This window comes from Lactuca saligna, chromosome 5 (assembly GCF_052625555.1).
Source record: "Lactuca saligna cultivar CGN05327 chromosome 5, ASM5262555v1, whole genome shotgun sequence".
NCBI lineage: Eukaryota > Viridiplantae > Streptophyta > Magnoliopsida > Asterales > Asteraceae > Lactuca > Lactuca saligna.
Window position 1 is genome coordinate 171,288,211 of NC_136421.1, and position 19,404 is coordinate 171,307,614.

At 30.8% G+C, this 19,404-nt stretch overlaps 1 protein-coding gene across 2 annotated transcripts; it reads right to left on the reverse strand.

Annotated features, from left to right (window-relative positions):
- Positions 1-8,155: 8,155 nt before the first annotated feature.
- On the reverse strand, positions 8,156-16,108 carry LOC144997359 (subtilisin-like protease SBT2.6). 2 transcript variants are annotated; one of them, XM_078957251.1, is made up of 11 exons: positions 15,785-16,108; positions 15,513-15,572; positions 15,242-15,421; positions 14,956-15,100; positions 14,157-14,551; positions 12,942-13,037; positions 12,473-12,831; positions 11,209-11,534; positions 10,854-11,121; positions 9,760-10,041; positions 8,156-8,786 (listed from the first exon to the last, which is right to left on the reverse strand). In XM_078957251.1, exons 3-11 carry the CDS (start codon positions 15,412-15,414, stop codon positions 8,380-8,382), a joined length of 2,451 nt encoding a protein of 816 aa, XP_078813377.1. In that variant the 5' UTR covers positions 15,415-15,421; positions 15,513-15,572; positions 15,785-16,108; the 3' UTR covers positions 8,156-8,379. The 2 variants fall into 2 exon arrangements, with proteins under 2 accessions (XP_078813377.1, XP_078813378.1); XM_078957252.1 differs by lacking the exons at positions 15,242-15,421; positions 15,513-15,572; positions 15,785-16,108 and having other exon boundaries at positions 14,157-14,547; positions 14,956-15,072.
- Between the last annotated feature and the right edge of the window lie 3,296 nt (positions 16,109-19,404).

The window sequence follows — 19,404 nt, forward strand, 5'->3', positions numbered from 1 at the left end:
CGACTGAGAGCATCAGCAACAACATTAGCTTTACCGGGATGGTAAAGTATCTCATAGTCGTAGTCCTTGAGTAACTCTAGCCAGCGTCGTTGCCTCATATTCAATTATTTCTGATTAAAGAGATATTGGAGACTCTTATGATCAGTGAAAAGTTTGCACTTTGTGCCATAGAGGTAATGCCTCCATATTTTCAGAGCGAAAACTACCGCTGCCAACTCCAAATCATGGGTGGGGTAATTCTTTTCATGCTCCTTCAGCTGTCGAGACGCATATGCTATCACCTTTTCTCTTTGGGTCAAAACACAACCCAATCCAACCCCAGACGCATCGCTATAAATAGCGAAGTCTTCAACTCCATCGGGTAGAGAAAGTATTGGTGTCTCGCATAGCTTCTTCTTTAGCTTCTCGAATGCTTCTTTATGCTTATCATTCCAAACGAAGGGATTCGTCTAACCACCTCAACGTTGTCGGATATGTAAGAGAGAGAGAGAGAGAGAGAGAGAGAGAGAGAGAGAAGGAAAGGGAGGGAGGGAGAGAGTGAGTGAGAGAGAGAGAGAGAGTCGTTGGACAACCTCAACTCTATGTGTGTGAGATAGAATGCGTCATTGTTGGTGGTGGCGGTTGTGTTGGTGTTGATCGGTGGTGATAATTGTGGTGTTGAACGGCGGTGGTGGTTGTGTTGTTGTCCGATGGTGATGGTGTTGAGTGATGTAAATGTTGTAACATCAAAAAGGAGATAATGAGGGGTTACATTTTGCATTATTTTTTTTAATTTTTAATTAGGAAAATACTAAAATTAAAAAAATAATAGAAAAAGAAAATAATAAATACATATCTATCACTTTAAGATTTAAAAAAAATTATGGATCAAAACTGTAACAAAAAATCTATTTTGAATCTGGTATTAGTTTAAATTTTTTGGACAAACACCATATTTCTCAACAAACCACGTCGACAATTTCTACAATTTTGTCTTAAAAAGTATATGTCAAAATCTAAGCCGCCACTTCCCGAAATTAAGGGCATGCAAGTAAAAAATACACTAATTATAAATCGAAGATACTTTCAAACATGGATAAATATACAATGCATCAATCTATAAAATTACTTATAAGATTCTATTGGATAGGAAGTGACTCAACACGGGATCGATTTTATAAGGCCGGTTTGAGTTGTCGTCTTGATTGGTTAATGTTATTGCTACGTACACTAGCCATGGTCGCCCCAACTCTAATGTTTATAGTTAACATTGAATTTTACAAATCGTTCATAATAAATAAATAAAATATCCCTTAAAGTCCAAAATGATAATTATATATAATTAAATTTGGATTCTATTTTTGGAGCGACAATGAGTTTTATTAATAACCAGCGGGGAAGTGTCGCAAAGGGACATCACAGGTACAATTACAAGGTCAAAGACAATATTGACAAAAAATTATGTAAATAAAAAAATGATTGGGAGGTTATCGTATTTTTAACATTTAACGTGAACACTTACCACACAATTAAAAGTGCCTAGCCATGAAAAAAAAAAAAGACTGATAATAAGTTGGAGAGTTATATATAAACCTGAAGTAAATCAAAATGTGTTGATAGCAAAAGTTTTAGAATTTTTTAAAAATACGTAAATTTAGTTAATAGCAAAAGTTGAACCTTTCTAAAATATAAAAGTACTAATATTAGTCAAAATAGAAATAAACTAATAGATAATTAGCTCTATAAGAAAAAAAAAAGAAATGACATGACATAATCGTCTGTTTAAGATAAATATGTTTTTATTAAATAAACAGTAATTACTATTAAGTAAGCACTCAAATACTAAAAAATTTCAAGGTAAAACTTACTCCATTGTCGTGTAGTAGCTCTTTTTGTTGTAGCAGTGATGACAGGCCACATGTAGACCCAAGTTTTGTTGTTGACTTTGAAGCACCAAAGGACGGAAAGAAATCCTGCATCTAATGAACATTATTACATGTTTTTATGTTGATGTCAAAATTTTCAACGAAACTTTTTTTTGGCATTTTTCATTCTATTAGTCTATTCGGTATGGGTAACGTTATAAGGCGTTATGTTGATTTGGCAGCTCCTATAATGACGTTCTAACACCAGAACGCCGCCCCCTCTCATGTTATTAACCAATCAAAAGCCATTATCTCATTCTCTCTCTAAGTCTCTTTGTATCTCTTAAAATGTTATAACATTTGCACATCATTTCCTACGTAAATCAAATGATGTTAAAGATAACATGACATATGAGTTGACAAATTCTAGATATGATAACATCTCTTAATATGTTGCCCACACCCACCACCTTTAGACTGCACCGCCTTTCAACAAGGATTTGGGTACGTCTTATGTGGCTTCAACAGACACCACATCGTATATACAGCGAGGTCAACTAGATAGCCCTCTACCAAATTCAAATCTCATTCATTTCCTCCAACTACCAATCAATGGCTAGCATTTAAAAAATATTAAATTTTAATTTATAATAAGTGTGATAAATCATCCTCCTATCCTAAATAACTAAAGTTGTATGTGGTGTGTAAATCTGATATGAAATCTAGTGGCAAAAATAACATCACTCCTTCTAACCTTACATTATTGCATTTTCATTACTTTTCCTAATTAAAGCATGAAATAATTTATAAGGATAATAAAGTATCATTTATAAGGATAATAAAGTATCATATATATATATATATATATATATATATATATATATATATATATATATATATATATATATATATATATATATATATATATATGTTTGTAGGTGTATTACCAGCAAACTAATTCTTTATACACATATCACCATTAAAGTTTAAATGTTGTTCAAAAAGTATCATTGGTGTTACTGCATAAGAGATTATCAGCTACATATTACCCATATGATTATCAGCTACATATTACCTATATGGCAGCTCACATAGATTTTAGGGTTAATAGTTTATATATTTTACCATTAAACTCTTTTGTACACATTTTAGCATTAAATATTTATATACACATTTTATTATTAATCTTACCCAATTTGTTCAAAAAATACTATCTAAAATACTTATATAAATACATATTTTTACTTATAGAAAGAGTAGTTTTTGATGATATTTTTTTTGTCTGAATACCAATTAATTATCAAAAGGTTTTGTCTTCTTAACAATCCAAATAACCTATATCACTGATTTAGTATATTATGATATTTTTTTTTATTGAATACTCATCACTCCTGCAAATCCAACAAATCGATATCATGGCATTTGAGGTATGGGAAAACCACATACATTTTTTAAACATCACCATCCATGCGGCCAAAATTTTAATCATTGCTAACTAAAACACTTTTCCAAAAAATATTCATGTTGTCGCTTTCCCATGTTTTGGAGAACTTGCACCTAAATTGTATGTTTTTCCCCTTGACTGCATGAAATATTGATATAAAGGTGGTATTTGTTCTTTATACTCATGCTTGGTAAAATGCAAGATTATTGGTAAAATGTGTACATAAAAGTTTAATGCTAAAATATGTACACCAAAGTTTAATGGTAAAATGTGTATATAAAAAGTTTAATGGTAAAATATAAAAAATTTAATGATAAAATGTGTATAAAAAGTTTAATGGTAAGATGTGTAAACAATCAACACTAAAATCTATGTCAGGTGCCAGATGGGATGACATGTGTCATGTTACGTGGCTGGTAACCTATTATATCGGTAAAACCAATTGTAATTTTTGAACAAAATGTAAGTTCTAATAATTATACCTGTACAAAGACTATTGTTTGCTTGTAATATGTATATAAAGAAAAGTTAAATGGTCATTTTTATATAATTTTGATACTTTGTTACTCTTGTAAGTCATTTTCTCTTAAAGCATTGCACTTTGCCTGCTACGCCAAATCTTGTTGCTAACTTTGAATCACTAAACGAGGGAAAGAAGTTTGGTATGTAATGAACATCCAATTCATTAACCTAAATACCAAATTAATTTTGCCTAACTTTAAAATGTCCATAACAAGAATCCATATGGATTTTTCATCGGTGCTTAAAATTATCTCGGTATCATATTTTAGACAATCAACTACGTAGCCGATAATCCTCTTCATTGTCATTTACATTGCTCCATAACCTACTAAAGCATCTTTTTAAAACCATTTTAACTGCTTTCAATGGCTTAACAATAATCTAATATTAATCATAGATGTATCACATTAATTAACTATACAAATTATATATGGAGTCTTACTTGTTTGCAAACTATAATCCTCACCTTACCAATCCCATCTTTCAGTATTGCAATTTAAGGGAAAAAAAAAAGAGAAAAATCATCATCCTACAAAAGTATTACACTTAAATCCTTTATATCAAGTAAAATATACGTTATAAACATACCATATGGAATTTAGATAGCAAACAACTAACTAGTTGAATTTAGTCACATCCCGATCTACATATAGTCCCAAATGTACAATTCTTAATTAAAAAAAAAAAAAGATTTTTCAAATACAATGCTTTAATTGAAAATGCTATAATTGAAAAAGAAGAAAGTACCAAACTATAATAAACAAATACATGAAAGTGCATTTATGCTTTTTGCATTTAGCCCATTTAATAACCCCACACTTTCTTAAAACTTAAGTACCTTTTTTTTTAACCGACAAATAGATAGAAGGTAACCCGATCCGATGGATCAGGAACGTCTGACGGGCCACCAAGAGGGGCGCCACTCACCACCAAAGGGAACGAAGAATCGAACCCACGCCAATCCAAGGAAAATCCTCCAAATGTGCTCAGCCAAGAATCGAACTCTTGATCTCACCCACGGAGTACTTATGTCATCAAATTGACACCAAAAAAGTAATATTTTGACTATAAAGTCAAATAATATTAATAAAAACTATTAGCAATTGAATTTACCAATGTTTTAAATGATGTGATGCGTGATTTGGCGGTAAGGTTAAGCCTAAATCATGACGAGCCTTGACGAACTATGATATTTTTCAAGGTATGACAACTATATATACATTAAAAAATATAAATAATATAATTATAGAATTATTTCAAATATATCAAGTTTCTAGAAGTGTTATATTATCATTTAGAGAGATTAAATATCCTTCTAATTTTTATTCCTACAAATTGTCCTACCAAATTAAATGGTGATATGTATAACATTTAATGTTTATTTAATATAAAAAGTTAACAAAAAATAAAAAACAAAAAAATCCTACGCTTTGAAAAAAAACTCGCACCATAATGCGATATGGCGCACCTTGACACGTTGTTTGACTGCTACACTTAACAAACTCGCATTTGACGTTTTCGTAATGGCTATATCATGACTCACGTCATGACACACCTTGGCGTGCACCTTTTATAACATGAACTTACCTTAACATCACATGGCTTTAAGTGACAACTAAGAACACATGAAGAAGAAGAAAATAAATCCACAAAATCAACACTATTTATGGTTTTTTTTTACTAAATGGTCATAATCACTCCAAAAATATACATTTTGACTTAATATTTTGTTAAAAAAAACCAACACCATGGGCTATAATTTGCGAAATAATCAACTTTCTAAAGACAACATTATCATCTACCTTTCCATATCTACTTTACCCCTATTTAGGGCGTGTTTGGCACACAACTACTGAAAGCTTCTAGCTTCTAGCTTTTAACAAAACGCTAGTTAAAAGAAAAAGACTTGTTTGACGACATAAGCGTTTAACTTTTAGCTTAAATAAAAAGCTCAAAAATAAAAAGCTACCTGAAGTAGTTTTCAACAAAAAGCTTCAAAATCAAAAGCTACCAGCTAACCATTATCAGATAGTTTTGCCGAACACGCCCATAATCAAACACAGAAAACCATAATTAACTTTTGTGATTATAATTTGCAATGATAAGTCTACACTCACATCCAATCACCCCTTAAACAGTTACACCTCTTTAAGATCAGGTGATCAAATTTCTTCAAAAACACCATCAGTATAAAAGATATAACTCTTCCCCTCAATATATTTTCATAGTTGTGTAATGAAAATAAGTACATTTAAGAACAGATAAGCAAAGTATCAAACTTTATGCCTATATATTATCATATTTAACCTAATTATTATTCAAAATTATTCCAAAACGTATTCAACCAAACATGTTCTAAAATATGCAATCAGTTGAGCGTAATATGGCTTTACTTTTAGCAAATCATTATTCTCATAAAAATACTTAAAAATCACTACCATCTATAACTACACTAGGTGTGAGACCAATATATTACATGTGTTTAATTAAAAAAACAAATTAATAATTTAAAAAGTTTGAATTTATAAGAAAATTGAGAAAAATTTGAATTATTAAAATTAATAAGACTTTAATATATTGAATACATTACATATATAAACTTTTTCTAATAAATACTTTACATATATATTACTTTACACATTAAATGTGGAATTTTAATTTAATAAAATGAAAAATACAATAAAATGACAAGTGGAAAATAGAAAATTTTAAAAATATAGAAAATGTCATGTGTCCAAATGAATGAGAAGAGGATATGTAGCAAAAAAACCTTCATTTATTATAGTAGATTTTTCGCTTTTATATATTTCCAATTGAAATGTACTTTGAAAGTTCTATCCAATTCAGGCATTGTATTTTGAAAATTCATTGAAATAAAACATTATATTTTTAATTATTTTTGCTTATTATAACATTATACATTGAAATATCTAGCAAATTATAGCACCGAAAATTGTTTCTTTGTTGATGTAGCTATAAGCCTATAATTGATAGATATACATTGCTATTTCAGGTAAGGAACAGGAGGTCAAAGTTATATGTGATTCCTAATGTGCAATAAGTATACAACTTCTTTGCTATGTTTTTTTTTTTGTTAGTATTTAGCAACGAAGTTCATAGGAGTAAGCAGCTTATACGAAGGAAAGTTAAAATTTTTAATTGTTAATTAAGAGACATTTTATAAGTCTTAAGGTTGTGCTAATCACATACCATGTCTCTTATTTAACAATACAAGATTGACTTTTGAGTTTTATATTGGCATATAAAACAAGAAGTAAGACTGGATTGGAAAAAATGTCTTGAAGATAGGTGTGTAAGACGTGTAACTATGTTAACTTTTAAATTACCTTTTAGAATCGGTTGTTTTGAGTATTTCATTTTTGAGTTTTTTAGATGTCATAATATGTGATTCTGAATTAATGATGGCATACATGATGAATCTTGCAAATATTTAAATTAATTTTGGTTGTTTCGATTTTATGATTCAACTATAATAGCAACATTGTTTTTGATTCGTTTAGTACACTTTTTTCTACAACAAAGCCTTTCATTCATTTTATAAGTTTGGAGAAACTCTACGTTTCCTCATGGGACAAAATCTTTTCTTCTATCAAGCTTCATCATGTTCCACACTTCCATTTGTTCACTACAAATACATTTCACTTTCAAGGAATAAACAATGCACAAATACCAAAAAAAAAAAAAAAAAAACTCAAGTTTTACACATGAAGTTGACAAAAGCTTTAATTATTATTATTATTTTTTTTTAGTTTGGTAAAAATCATAAGTTTTCATATGACCTTTCATTTTTAACCATCTTTCATTTTTAACCTGTTATTCGGTCATCAATCGGTCGTCCCTATTTTTTTTGTTAAATGGAAGGTTATCTGAAAACATACGATTTATACAAAAAAAAAAAAAAAGGTTTTTAGCAATAAAACATGTAAAACTTTGAGACTTTTTTTGTATAAAATAAAATTAAGGCTTTTAGCAATAAAACATGTAAAACTATGAAACTTTTTTTGTATAAAATAGTAAAATACAAAAAGTCCCAAGTTTTACACGCTTTGTTAGTAAAAGCCTAACTTTTTGTTTTGGTAAAAACCATAAGTTTTCAGAAAACTTTTTTTTTTTTTTTCAACCGATTGATAGACCAAATAAAAGGTTAAAAATGAAAAGTCATCTGAAAACTTATGGTATTTACTAACCAAAATAAAAAGTTACATCTTTTGTCAAGGTGTGTAAAACTTGAGATTTTCTTGGTATTTGCCCAATAAACAATCAATTCAAGAGATCAATTTTATAGTTATTAACGTGCTCCATTAACATTTTTTTTCAAGAAGGCTTATTTGTTCAAATAAGATTATACAAAATGGTAAGAGTATTACACAACCCATCAACCAAATGCACACATACCACTTTCTCCACAGTTACAACTAAAAACACACACACACACTAGTACCACATTCTATCATGCTCTCTTTACACGATATAAACACTCCTACCATTTTCTATAATCTTATTTCCATACTCTTTTACAAAAGAATCACATTACATTACACCCCACAACTACCGATGATAACCCATGGCTACAACGGGTACCCGAACCTTATGCCCTCTGTTTCCCTTCAACATAACCTCTCCAAAACTGTACTCTCTGGTTACTGACCTCACGGTTAGGGTCACGGTGAACCTACGTGATGCACCGGGTCCTATGGTCATGGACCGTGGGCTCGAGTCAATGGCTATGGCTGGACCCATTCTTGTGGTGATTGTGTAGGTTTCTTTTTCATTGACATTTGTAACAATTCGTGTTACGGTTTGGGTTCGAACAAGATGGGAGATTGTGATTGAAGGGGAGTTTAGATTGTAGGGGTGGCCGAGGGTGTAGTTACATGGGTGGTGTGTGTAGTTAAGGAGCTCGTGGTAGTTGATTCCGGGTGTTGTGCATAGGAATCCGAGGTAATCTTGATAACCTGAAAAAAAAAGTTAAGGTTGTTAGGTTTTGAATGGGATGTTTATGTGCGGTTGATTGCAAAAAAAAATGGTACGAATGTGTGTTTTTGATGATGGATAAAGGGTTTTTGAATTTTATGTGAAAGTTTAGAGTGTGTTTGATTGTGGGAAATTTTCTAGTTTTTTATGAAAAATGAAAATGAAAGTGGAAATTTTGAAAACGTGTTTGGTTGATTCGGTTTTCAAGAATTTTCCAAGAAAATGAAATTTTTCTGTTTTCCAAATTGTATGTAAATTAGAAAAAGTGATTTTTAGAGTTTTCCAAAGTTTTCTAAATTTCTAAGACGGAAGATAAAAACTCCCTCGGTTCCAACTAAATGTGTTTTATAAAATTTTCATTGAAAACTGCAAATGAAAACTTAACTCTAATTTCTGAAAACAATTTTTTGGAAAATGAAAACAGTTTTCCACAAACAAACGCACCCTTAGGGTGCGTTTGGTTGTGGAAAATTGTTTTTATTTTTCTAGAAACATTTTCAGAAAATTGTTTTTATTTTTATTGGTTGAAACCGATGGAGTTTCTATTTTCCATCTTAGAAAATTTAGAAAACTTTGGAAAATTGTAAAAATCATTTTTCTAATTTATATACAATTTGGAAAATAGAAAATTTTCATTTTCTTGAAAAAATTTTAAAAACTAAATCGACCAAACGCGTTTTCAAAATTTTCATTTTCATTCGAAAATTTTCATGGAAAACCGAAAGATTTTCCACAACCAAACCAACCGCACTCTTAGATTTTAAGTGGACAGTTTACGTGGGTTGCATTGCAATAACGGTACAAATGCATGTTTTTGATGTTATGTTTATGATGAAGGGTAAAGGGTTTTCCAATTTATGTGAAAGTTTTTGGTTTCCTTTGTGATTTTGAAGTCAAAGATTCGTTTGTCTGACCTTAAAAAAAGTCAAAAGTCAAAAGTCAAAACATACATACCTGCATCAAAGACAAGACCAGGGTCCAAAGCAGCTCTAGGATTGACATGTCCACTTCCATAATCAAAAGGTGTTGCAGGAACAAAAATCAATGTTTCTGACTCCGAATGTTGTTCGGATAAAATCGGTTTTTGGCCTCTATCCAAAATATTTGCACTTGTCATTAAAGCCGATTTAATAGCTGCAGGGCTCCAATGAGGATGCTTTTGCTTTACAAGAGCTGCTATTCCTGCTATATGTGGTGCAGCCATGCTTGTTCCCGAAACCATAGCAAAGTTTTCACCTATTCCAACAAAAAAATTAATTTATATTCAAATATTATGTTTTGTTATAACTTTGTGATGATATAATTTATAAAGTTATTGTAATAAAAACATGTAATACATATTTGTTAAAAACTAATTAATAAAAGAGGTATTTTTGGCAATCTATATAAGTTAGAAAAACGTAATATACTTCTTGATGTAATAAGTAGTGATTGTACCAATTTTTAACTCCATTTTGATGTAGAAAAATAAAGTTGGGTTAGATGAGAACTACAAAATAAAAGTTTTATGCAGAAAAATCCAATTATTTTGAGAAAACTTTTGATAAAGTCCTAAAAAAAAAAATTTAACAGAAAAGTCACATTGTTTTGGGAAAATCACATAATATGTCATTTCCTGTTAAAAAAAAGGGATTAATGCAAAAAAGTCCCATTATTTTGGGAATTTTTTTAATAAAGTCCTGAAAGTTTTTTTTAACAGAAAAGTCCCGATTACTTGACATTTTGTTCAAATTAACGAAAAAGTCATTTTTTATATTTGATCAACAAATAACAGATTATGTGATTTTCTCAAAATAACGAGACTTTTCTGTTCAAAAAAATTTTTTTGGACTTTTTTGAAACTTTTCGAAAAAGTTTAGACTTTTTTGTAGATTTCCCTAGAAAAAAGTCTTTTTCGTTAATATAGGAAAATAGTTAAATAATCAGAACTTTTCTGTTCAAAAACCAAAAGAGTTAAGAACTTTATCAAAAAATTTCCCAAAAAATAACAAGAGCTTTCTACATAAAACCCTACAAAATAAAATCAACCAAATCAACCTTTTTTTTACCTATATAATTAACATCATCCGTCCCATTCGGGCTCCAAGAAGCCCAAATCAAAGAACCCGGTGCTAAAATATCGGGCTTTAAAAGATCCGCATCACGATAACTATAATCTCTTATATTGGGCCCACGGGCCGAAAACAATGCAACTACCGGAGCCGATTTATGAAGAATCGGCTCCAAACCATTTCCAATCATTCCCCTAGCTTTAAAACTCTTCACTCTTCCAGTCCAATCCCTTAAAGTAGACGCTTTATAATACTCAATCAACTCCTACATATTTCAAAAACTTTACAAATAACGTTACCATGAATTTAAACACCAAAATTGCAAAACTTATAACAAATATTTATGATTTACCATTGATTTGTCAACGTCGATGATTAAAATTCCCGGAATTCCGATAGGCATTGGATCAAATTTTGTGCCTGGTGAGACATTTTCAACTGCTAGAACGAATCCAATTGCACCTAGGGTTTTTGCTGTTTGGGCGACTTTTGTAACAGATGAAGAGCCGATTACAAAATTGAAGGAATATCCGCATAAAAGAATGTTTCCTTTTACCATGTTTTTGTTTAGAAGTTCGGGTCTTTGGCAATCTGTAGGACTGAATTTTGTAACTGAAGAATCTAATACGACGTCGTTTGCTGCAACGAGAGTGTACTTTTGATTTGGACTTGTAGCGGCTGCATTCGTTGATTGTATAATGGAAGTTTAAAGATTAAAAATTAAAAATTGAATCGATTTACAAAATATTTTTATATAATCATTTAGTAATTAGTATGACAATAAATTTAGAAAATGGCAAACCGGTAAAATAGCCAAAAGTGGAAAGATCATGTCACAAACAACCTTTTGAACATTTATCATAATGAGTTAATGTTTCGAAAAATATCTTTTTTTTTGTGAAATTGAGTTCCCACTACTAAATAATTGCAATTTAAAAAAATAAAATTGGTATGGACCACAAATAAATACATTTGTGAATATAAGTATATAACCTTCCCATTTCATTATTGTGATTAGCGCTTTAAATAAACCTCTAACAAAATGTTATTAACTTTTTATAATTACAAACTAGAATCGTAACTTGGAAAATAGAGTATATATATCTTAAATTGTTACATCTTTAATTCTTCTACCGATATTTAATCTTTAGTTCTCAATGTCGTATATTTATTCGACTTCATTAATTGTATGTAATCTGAAACTCACATCATTAACTTCCTATCCGTCTTTATTGATTATTCTAATACTAACAATTAATCTCTTTTCTTATTAGTATATACTAACATATTTATTATTCGAAATTTCTATTTTCGTATTAATAAAAAATAAACAACTAAAAAAACTTTTGTTTTAGACCCCTTTCGTTTGCTTTGAAACTAGTGCTCTCTATTTTAGGACCAGTTTCCAGGACACTCTGAGTCAAACTCAAACTGTCCTGTGTCCTGTGTCCTGATTCTAGGATAATGGACAGTTTGAGTCAAACTAAAACTAGTCAAACTCAAACTGTCCTGTGTCCTGATTCTAGGACGATGGACAGTTTGAGTCAAACTCAAACTGTACTAATTGTTTTGCCCATCTCAAAGACATGATTAAGAATGATAAAAATAAAACTTACGTGACAAACCAATTCCTGCCAAAATCTTTCCATTTCCAAGTGTCAAATGGTTTTTATATCTTCGATCATCAACAGCAGCAGCTACAGACATAATCCATGGACTATAAGACACCAAAGATTTTGCATACGGCCCACCATTTCCAGCCGCCTGAGCAACAAAAACTCCCGCCTTCACAGCCGCCAGAAGCGTAGCATCAAAGGGGTTCAAGAAGGTGGTTCTGGTGGTGGCCGGAGGACTATTGGGCCCCACTGAAAGATTCAAAATGTCAACACCATCATAAACCGCTTGATCAATCGCAGCAACGACATCGGCAACAAATCCTCCAAATAGCCTGTAAAGCGCCTTGTATACAGCAATTCTGTTTGTAGATATCATTTGAAAGTTTAGTATTTTAATATTTTTAAATAAGTATAATTAATATGTGTGAAAAAAGTTTTATAATTTATTTAATTTGTTTGTTATATTTACCTAGCCCGAGGAGCCATTCCACTTGCTTTTCCAAATTCGTATCCATGAACTCGAACTGGGATCCCGTTATTTCCCGCAGCTATTGCTGCAGTGTGACTGTGAAATGTGAATGATATTATTAGGATGAAAATTAAAAGGATTTCGAGGTTATTGTGAAATTAAATTGATATTTATAAATCTGATTTGTATATAAGTATGAAGATATCGGCGATGAATTTGTGAAGAAGTTTAGCTACGTTTGACCTTATAAGTCAAACAATGTCTCTATCGGAACATTGTGACTTTTAACGTCAAAATGATTCAACGTATTGTTATAGATCACATCGGAACTCATTAAACGTACTAGTATTATTTATATATATAAAAAAAATACATAAGTCATAAGTTTGAACTGGAGTTAGGAGGAATCTAATAACTTATAAGTACTAGGTTTGACCTCAAAGTCAAACGTCACTTCTTTTGAAAAAAAAAAATGAGCACATGAATTCCGAAGAAGTTTGAGAAATTCACGATAAGGTATGTTTAATTTGATAACAATTACAAAGAATTTCATATCAATGGACAATGATATATAGGAATAGATCCCATTGAAAATGGAAATTACAAGTTTTGACCTCCAAGTTACACTATTTTCCTAAGGGCAAATTTGTAAAAACTCAAGACCTAATGGAAAAACATCATTTCTGAGACTTTCTTTGTTAAGTCGTTCTTTCTACTTTAAGCAAAAAACAACCATACATACAGCTTACCAGATTAAATCATATCCAGAGATAAAATCTCACTAAGTTAAAAAAGAAAGAGTAAATTACATGAATGGTGCCAATGGTTTGGGTTAATTTGCGTGCTTAGTTCCTAACTTATTTTTTTAACTCGGAAAGTCCCTACTGTTTGTTTTTGTTACGCGTTTGGTCCATGTCTTACCTAAAAAGACTATTATTTAAATAGGGAAAAATGGTGGGGTAGGTAAGGTAAAACGAGGGAGGTGGGGTTGGGGTGTGTTTATTTAAATAAATTAAAAAAGCAATGGCAAAATAGTTTTTTTTTAGGTAAGACAGGAACCAAACGTGTAACAAAAACAAACAATAAGGACCTTCCGAGTTAAAAAAATAAGTGAGGGACCAAACGTGCAAATTACCCTAAACCATAGGGACCATTCGTGTAATTTACTCAAAAAGAAACTACAATTATTTAAGTTAATGAAATGACAATACTAACCTTCCATGTCCATCACCATCCAAAGGCGAAGCAAAATCAACCTCGGGATTAAAAGCACCGGCGGCAATGGCGGCTTTTGCGAAATGTTGGGCGCCAACGATTTTTCCGTTGCAAAAACTTTTCTTTGTGTCGGAATCAACTTCACATTTCCCTCTAAACTTCGGAATCGGACCATATGGTTCGGAATCAGGATTCCGAAAGCTTGGATGATGTGGGAAAACACCGGAATCAATGAATCCGATCACGATATCTTCACCGGCTCGATCAAATCCGCCCCCCATTGGCCAAACTCCGGTGGGTAGCCCGAGAAATTGCGGTGTGTGAGTCGTCAGTTTCCTCACTTTCCAATCTTTATCCACTGATTTCACACCAAGGGATCCCCTAAGTGTTTCTGCCTACTAATATGTTAAGATTGGTTTATGACAAAGGTATATGCAAGAAATAGCAATGTACTTTTATTTATTTATTTATTTTCATTTTTGTAGTTATAGGTTTGTAGCATCCTACTTTCCTTCTGCATTGTATTTTGAAAGATGTGTTAACCATGTCACTTTTCTTTTTACAGAGTTAGTTATGTGAAAAGGGTATTTTAGTAATTTACCGTTAGTTCAGTTATTTCTATGTTTTGTAATCATGTATATATATGGTTGGCTAGCTTCATTTCTAGTAATTTACAATGTTGTTGTAACTTGTAATAGCAAAAAGGGACAAATTTTGGTTGCTATAAATATAATAAACAAATAAATAAATGAAAATACGTTACTATACAATTAAAAGTTAAAAAAGTCGTGGTTTTGACCTGTTGGGGAGATAAGTCAACAGCAAACCCATTGATAAGATGCTTGTAACTATACAGTTTCTTGTAAGTTCCTTCATCAAACAAAGTTTCAAGAAGAGAATCATGCTTCGATTCCAAGTGGAGGGAATACGATGAAACCAAATCACTAACAAAAAAAACAGATTCAAGTGTTAAAATAATCATAATTGCAACATTTTAAGTGAAAAATCTAGAATACGATAACGTTTTGTGATTTTTTAATGTGAAGGAATTGGAAATTTTGAAAAATAATTTCAAGAACACGAACCTAGTGACATCAAGTGTCTCATCGGCTTCAACAGCAGTGGCTTCGAAACCACTAACGCCACCAGTGTAACTTATAACAGGCTCTCCTTCAATTGTTACGATATAAATCTCTGATTCCCCGATAATAAAAAGACTAAATAAAAGTATAATTGTAAACATATCTTCAGTTATCATCAACCTCCTACAATGATACATCATTTATTAGAAAAAAAGATTAGAAAGTAATAAAATTAATCAAGAACAAGAGAAAGAAGGAGATTTCGAGTGTTTACCAGTTTGATTCAATCTGAAACGGATTCTTTCATTTGCATCTGATAACCCATGTGATCAACCTGCATATTATATTCACACATTTACAAACACAGATACATATATGTGTATATTTATATATAAATAAATATATATATATGTACGTATTGATGACGACGATGAGAATCAAAAAAAGATTATTGTGAACTTCACTTTTTTACTTAATTAATAAAACCCAGTAGAGATAAAAGCATTTAAATCAAACCCAAATGAAAAAGATAAGAACTTTACTCACATTGATCCAAGAAAAGAATCAAATCAGATATAACACCATCTTCACTAATCCACCATAGATGACAACATAGCAAACAGATTTGATTCCCAAAGTCAACAACAGTGAAAGAAAGAGCTACATTACTCTATAAGGGAGACCTATGTTTAAATTATAGTAAAGCTTATCAAGAAAGTGCCTAGTTTTGCAAATGAGGATAATATTTAAGGGGAAGAGTAAAGGAAGGACAGTGAGGGAGAGAGAGAGAATTAGTTAGGGTTCTTCACTTTTTGGGAACGCGCCAGACAAGAGGGCAAAGGCAAAGATGGTGGAGTGTTGATTGAATTAAATTCATAAATCAGATAATTTATATATAAATAAAATTTCGGATATTATATCAAAATTAAACTTTGGATGCGATATTTTATTTATTTTATTAAAGGTTTATATTTTATCACATGATGAAATTTTGCTACTTGTTTTGTGCTCAAGTATTTTGAGTTGGTTAGTGGGAAAAAGAGAAAGAACACAAAAAGAGATAAATTGTTGAATTATTCGAGTGTGTGATGTCGGACACCATTTTCTTGGTATCCGGAAGTCTTGACTCACATGCACTTTATTTTTCTATGTTTTCTTAGATTTTCTTGATCGACATGTATTCTAGAAAACAAAATCCATAAACAAAATTCTACATGTTCAAGACATCCTCATATATACACACACACACACACACATATATATATATATATATATATATATATATATATATATATATATATATATATATATATATATTCAAATGAAAATATTTTTTAGATTGAAAACATTTGAGAACAATTTTACAATTAAAAAAAATCATATCCCACCCACCCCCCGCTCCACCATTCTATCTACACGTATCGTTTCTCACCGGACCACCATTGAGGTCACCAGACCTTTGCTAAACCAGTCGATTTCCGATTTCCCCCACCGGCATCGAGCTCATAATTAATTATATATTCCGCAACCCCCAATCGACACGGGAGTTGATCTCTACAGACACTATCGATGGGAGCTTCCGGGTAGGGTTCTTTCAAGTCTATATACCTGATAGACTCGATTTTATCATGAAATTCATGAAATTAAGATTATAATGAACGAAAAATCGAGTGTCTGATACTTAATCTCACATCATAGGAGACATTCTATCTGAAACGCAATCTGATTTAGGTATTTTACAAGAATATGCAATCTCTGTCTTCTCATTTTCCTTTTATTCCACTTTAGACCTTGGTACCCTTCAATAACTCAATATATTATCTACACATAATACATCAGAATGGATTTGTGAACTTTTCTACTAGTAAACTTGATATTTGTAGAGTTTATCAATGTTGCAGGTGGTCACTCTTATCTCTATAATTACACACACACACACAATCACAATAACTAGTAAAGTTGATATTTGTATAGATTTTTTATGAACACCAAATGTTCGATGAAATGCCTCAATGAAAAAGTAGCATTTTACATGTCATTCACATGTATATCACATGTGATTCACATGTAAATCATATGTGATTCACATGTAAATCACATATGATTCACATAATAATCACATGTAAATCATATATGAATAATATGTGATTCACATGTAAATCACAAGTGAATTATATATGAATTAGGTATATATGTACACATTCATATGTTATTCACATGAAAATCACATACTAATCACATTTGATTCACATATAAATCACATTTGATTCACATGTGATTCACATGTAAATCATATGTGATTTACATGTAAATCACATTTGATTCACATTTGAATCACATATGATTCACATTTGAATCACATATGATTCATATGTAAATCGCATGTGATTTACATAAGATGTCACATGTAAATGTGATTCATACGTGAATCGCATGTGATTCATATGTTAATCACATGAAAATCACATATGTATTTTTGTGAGTGTTTTTGCATCAATCAATTTTTTTTTTAATTTTCTTGTAGATTTGGAAGAAATTGTGATGAATATTGAAGAGGTGAAAAATTATAAATTGAAGAAAATAAGGAAATATTGACACGAAGACATGAAAACGCTTTGAAATTTGTAGCATTTTTTTATTTATTATATTTTATTTTGTATCGAATAAAATTATTGTACTATTATGTTTATAGATTATTTAATAAAAATGAGATTTTTTAATATTTACTAACGAATATTATAGTATAAGAAATATGAATATATGCATTTGAAAAAATATACATATATGCACCTAAAAATTTAGTTTTTTTAAAAAAGAAAGTAGTTTTTTTTTTTTTGAAAAAATTGTAATTTCTTTTTTAAATGCAGTTTTTTTTTTAAAAAAAATTACAATTTTTTTTAAATGTACCTTTCTTTTAAAAACTTGTAATTTTTTGAAAAAATTGCAGGGTTTTTTTTTTTTTTTTTTTTTTTTTTTGGTGACGGGTGGTGGTTGGTGGTGGTGGGTGGGTAATGGTTGTGGTGGGTGGGTGGTGGTGGCAGGTGGTGGGTAGTGATGGGTGGTAGGCCGTAGGTCGTGGGTGGTGGTGGGTGATGTTGGTTGGGTTGTGCGTGATGTTAGTTAGTGAGTTTTTTGTAACTATTTTTTGATTTATATGAATATTATTTTATAATTTTAATTAAAAAAATTATGTGGTTCAAATTTGTTTTCAAATGTTTTCGTGATAAGAATTTTTCTCGATTGAACGCTTCCCTATATATATATATATATATATATATATATATATATATATATATATATATATATATATATATATATATATATATATATATATATATATATATATGTTCAAATGTTTCTAGCAACTATTCTGTGTGCATGTATGCACCAATGAGAATTTAAGAAATAATAAATCATTAAATAAATTACTTAAGGGTATTATAGTAATCCATTGCATATTTAATTATGGTAATTAATTAATTTCCTAAAACCTAGTCTTCTCCCCTCTTTATTTTCAAACGATCGGCCTCAAAAATCATCGTCCATCACCATCTGTAGGGTTTCGTTTGTACATTCCACTGAGCCACCTTCTGTGAAATCGATTTCCATGGCCTTGGTGGTGATTTTGATTTTGATTGAAAAGCAAGTATTGGTTTCAAAATCAATGTTCTTACGCAAATCTGCAATGATCCCCCTTCCGTTGGTTTATTACCATTTTTTCGGCCACCGGTCCAATCATTGTTGGTTTCCTGGCCTCCGCATACTTGCCTCTTGTTTCATAAGGTTGATTTGGCACCGACAGTAAAGAAGATTGTGACGGAGAAAAAAATAGGTGTGTTTATTACTTCACTCATTTCTGTTAACATGTAGAAATTATCTTCAAGTTCATTGAACCGTAAACAATCTAACTATGTATGGGTATCTTGGGGAAAACTTACTTGAGCTCGGCTGATTGCACGCATCACACCCATTGCTCTTTTCAAAGTTCTTTTCTCTTTTCAAAATTCTTTTTAGAAAATGATTTTACTTTTGAAAATTTTCATACCAAGTCCTTATTTTGAGTTCAAACACACCCAGGAGTGTGTCCGAATCCCTCAAACCAAGACTCTGATACCAACTTGTAACATCCCAAAATTCAAGGCCAAAAAAAATTCATTTAATTAAGT

Coding starts and splice junctions, on each gene's coding strand:
- LOC144997359 (XM_078957251.1), bottom strand. CDS start 15,414: ATGATAACTGAAGATATGTTTACAATTATACTTTTATTTAGTCTTTTT. Junction 15,101..15,241: donor GAGACACTTGATGTCACTAG/GTTCGTGTTCTT, acceptor TTTTTTTGTTAG/TGATTTGGTTTCATCGTATT. Junction 11,122..11,208: donor TCGACGTTGACAAATCAATG/GTAAATCATAAA, acceptor TGAAATATGTAG/GAGTTGATTGAGTATTATAA.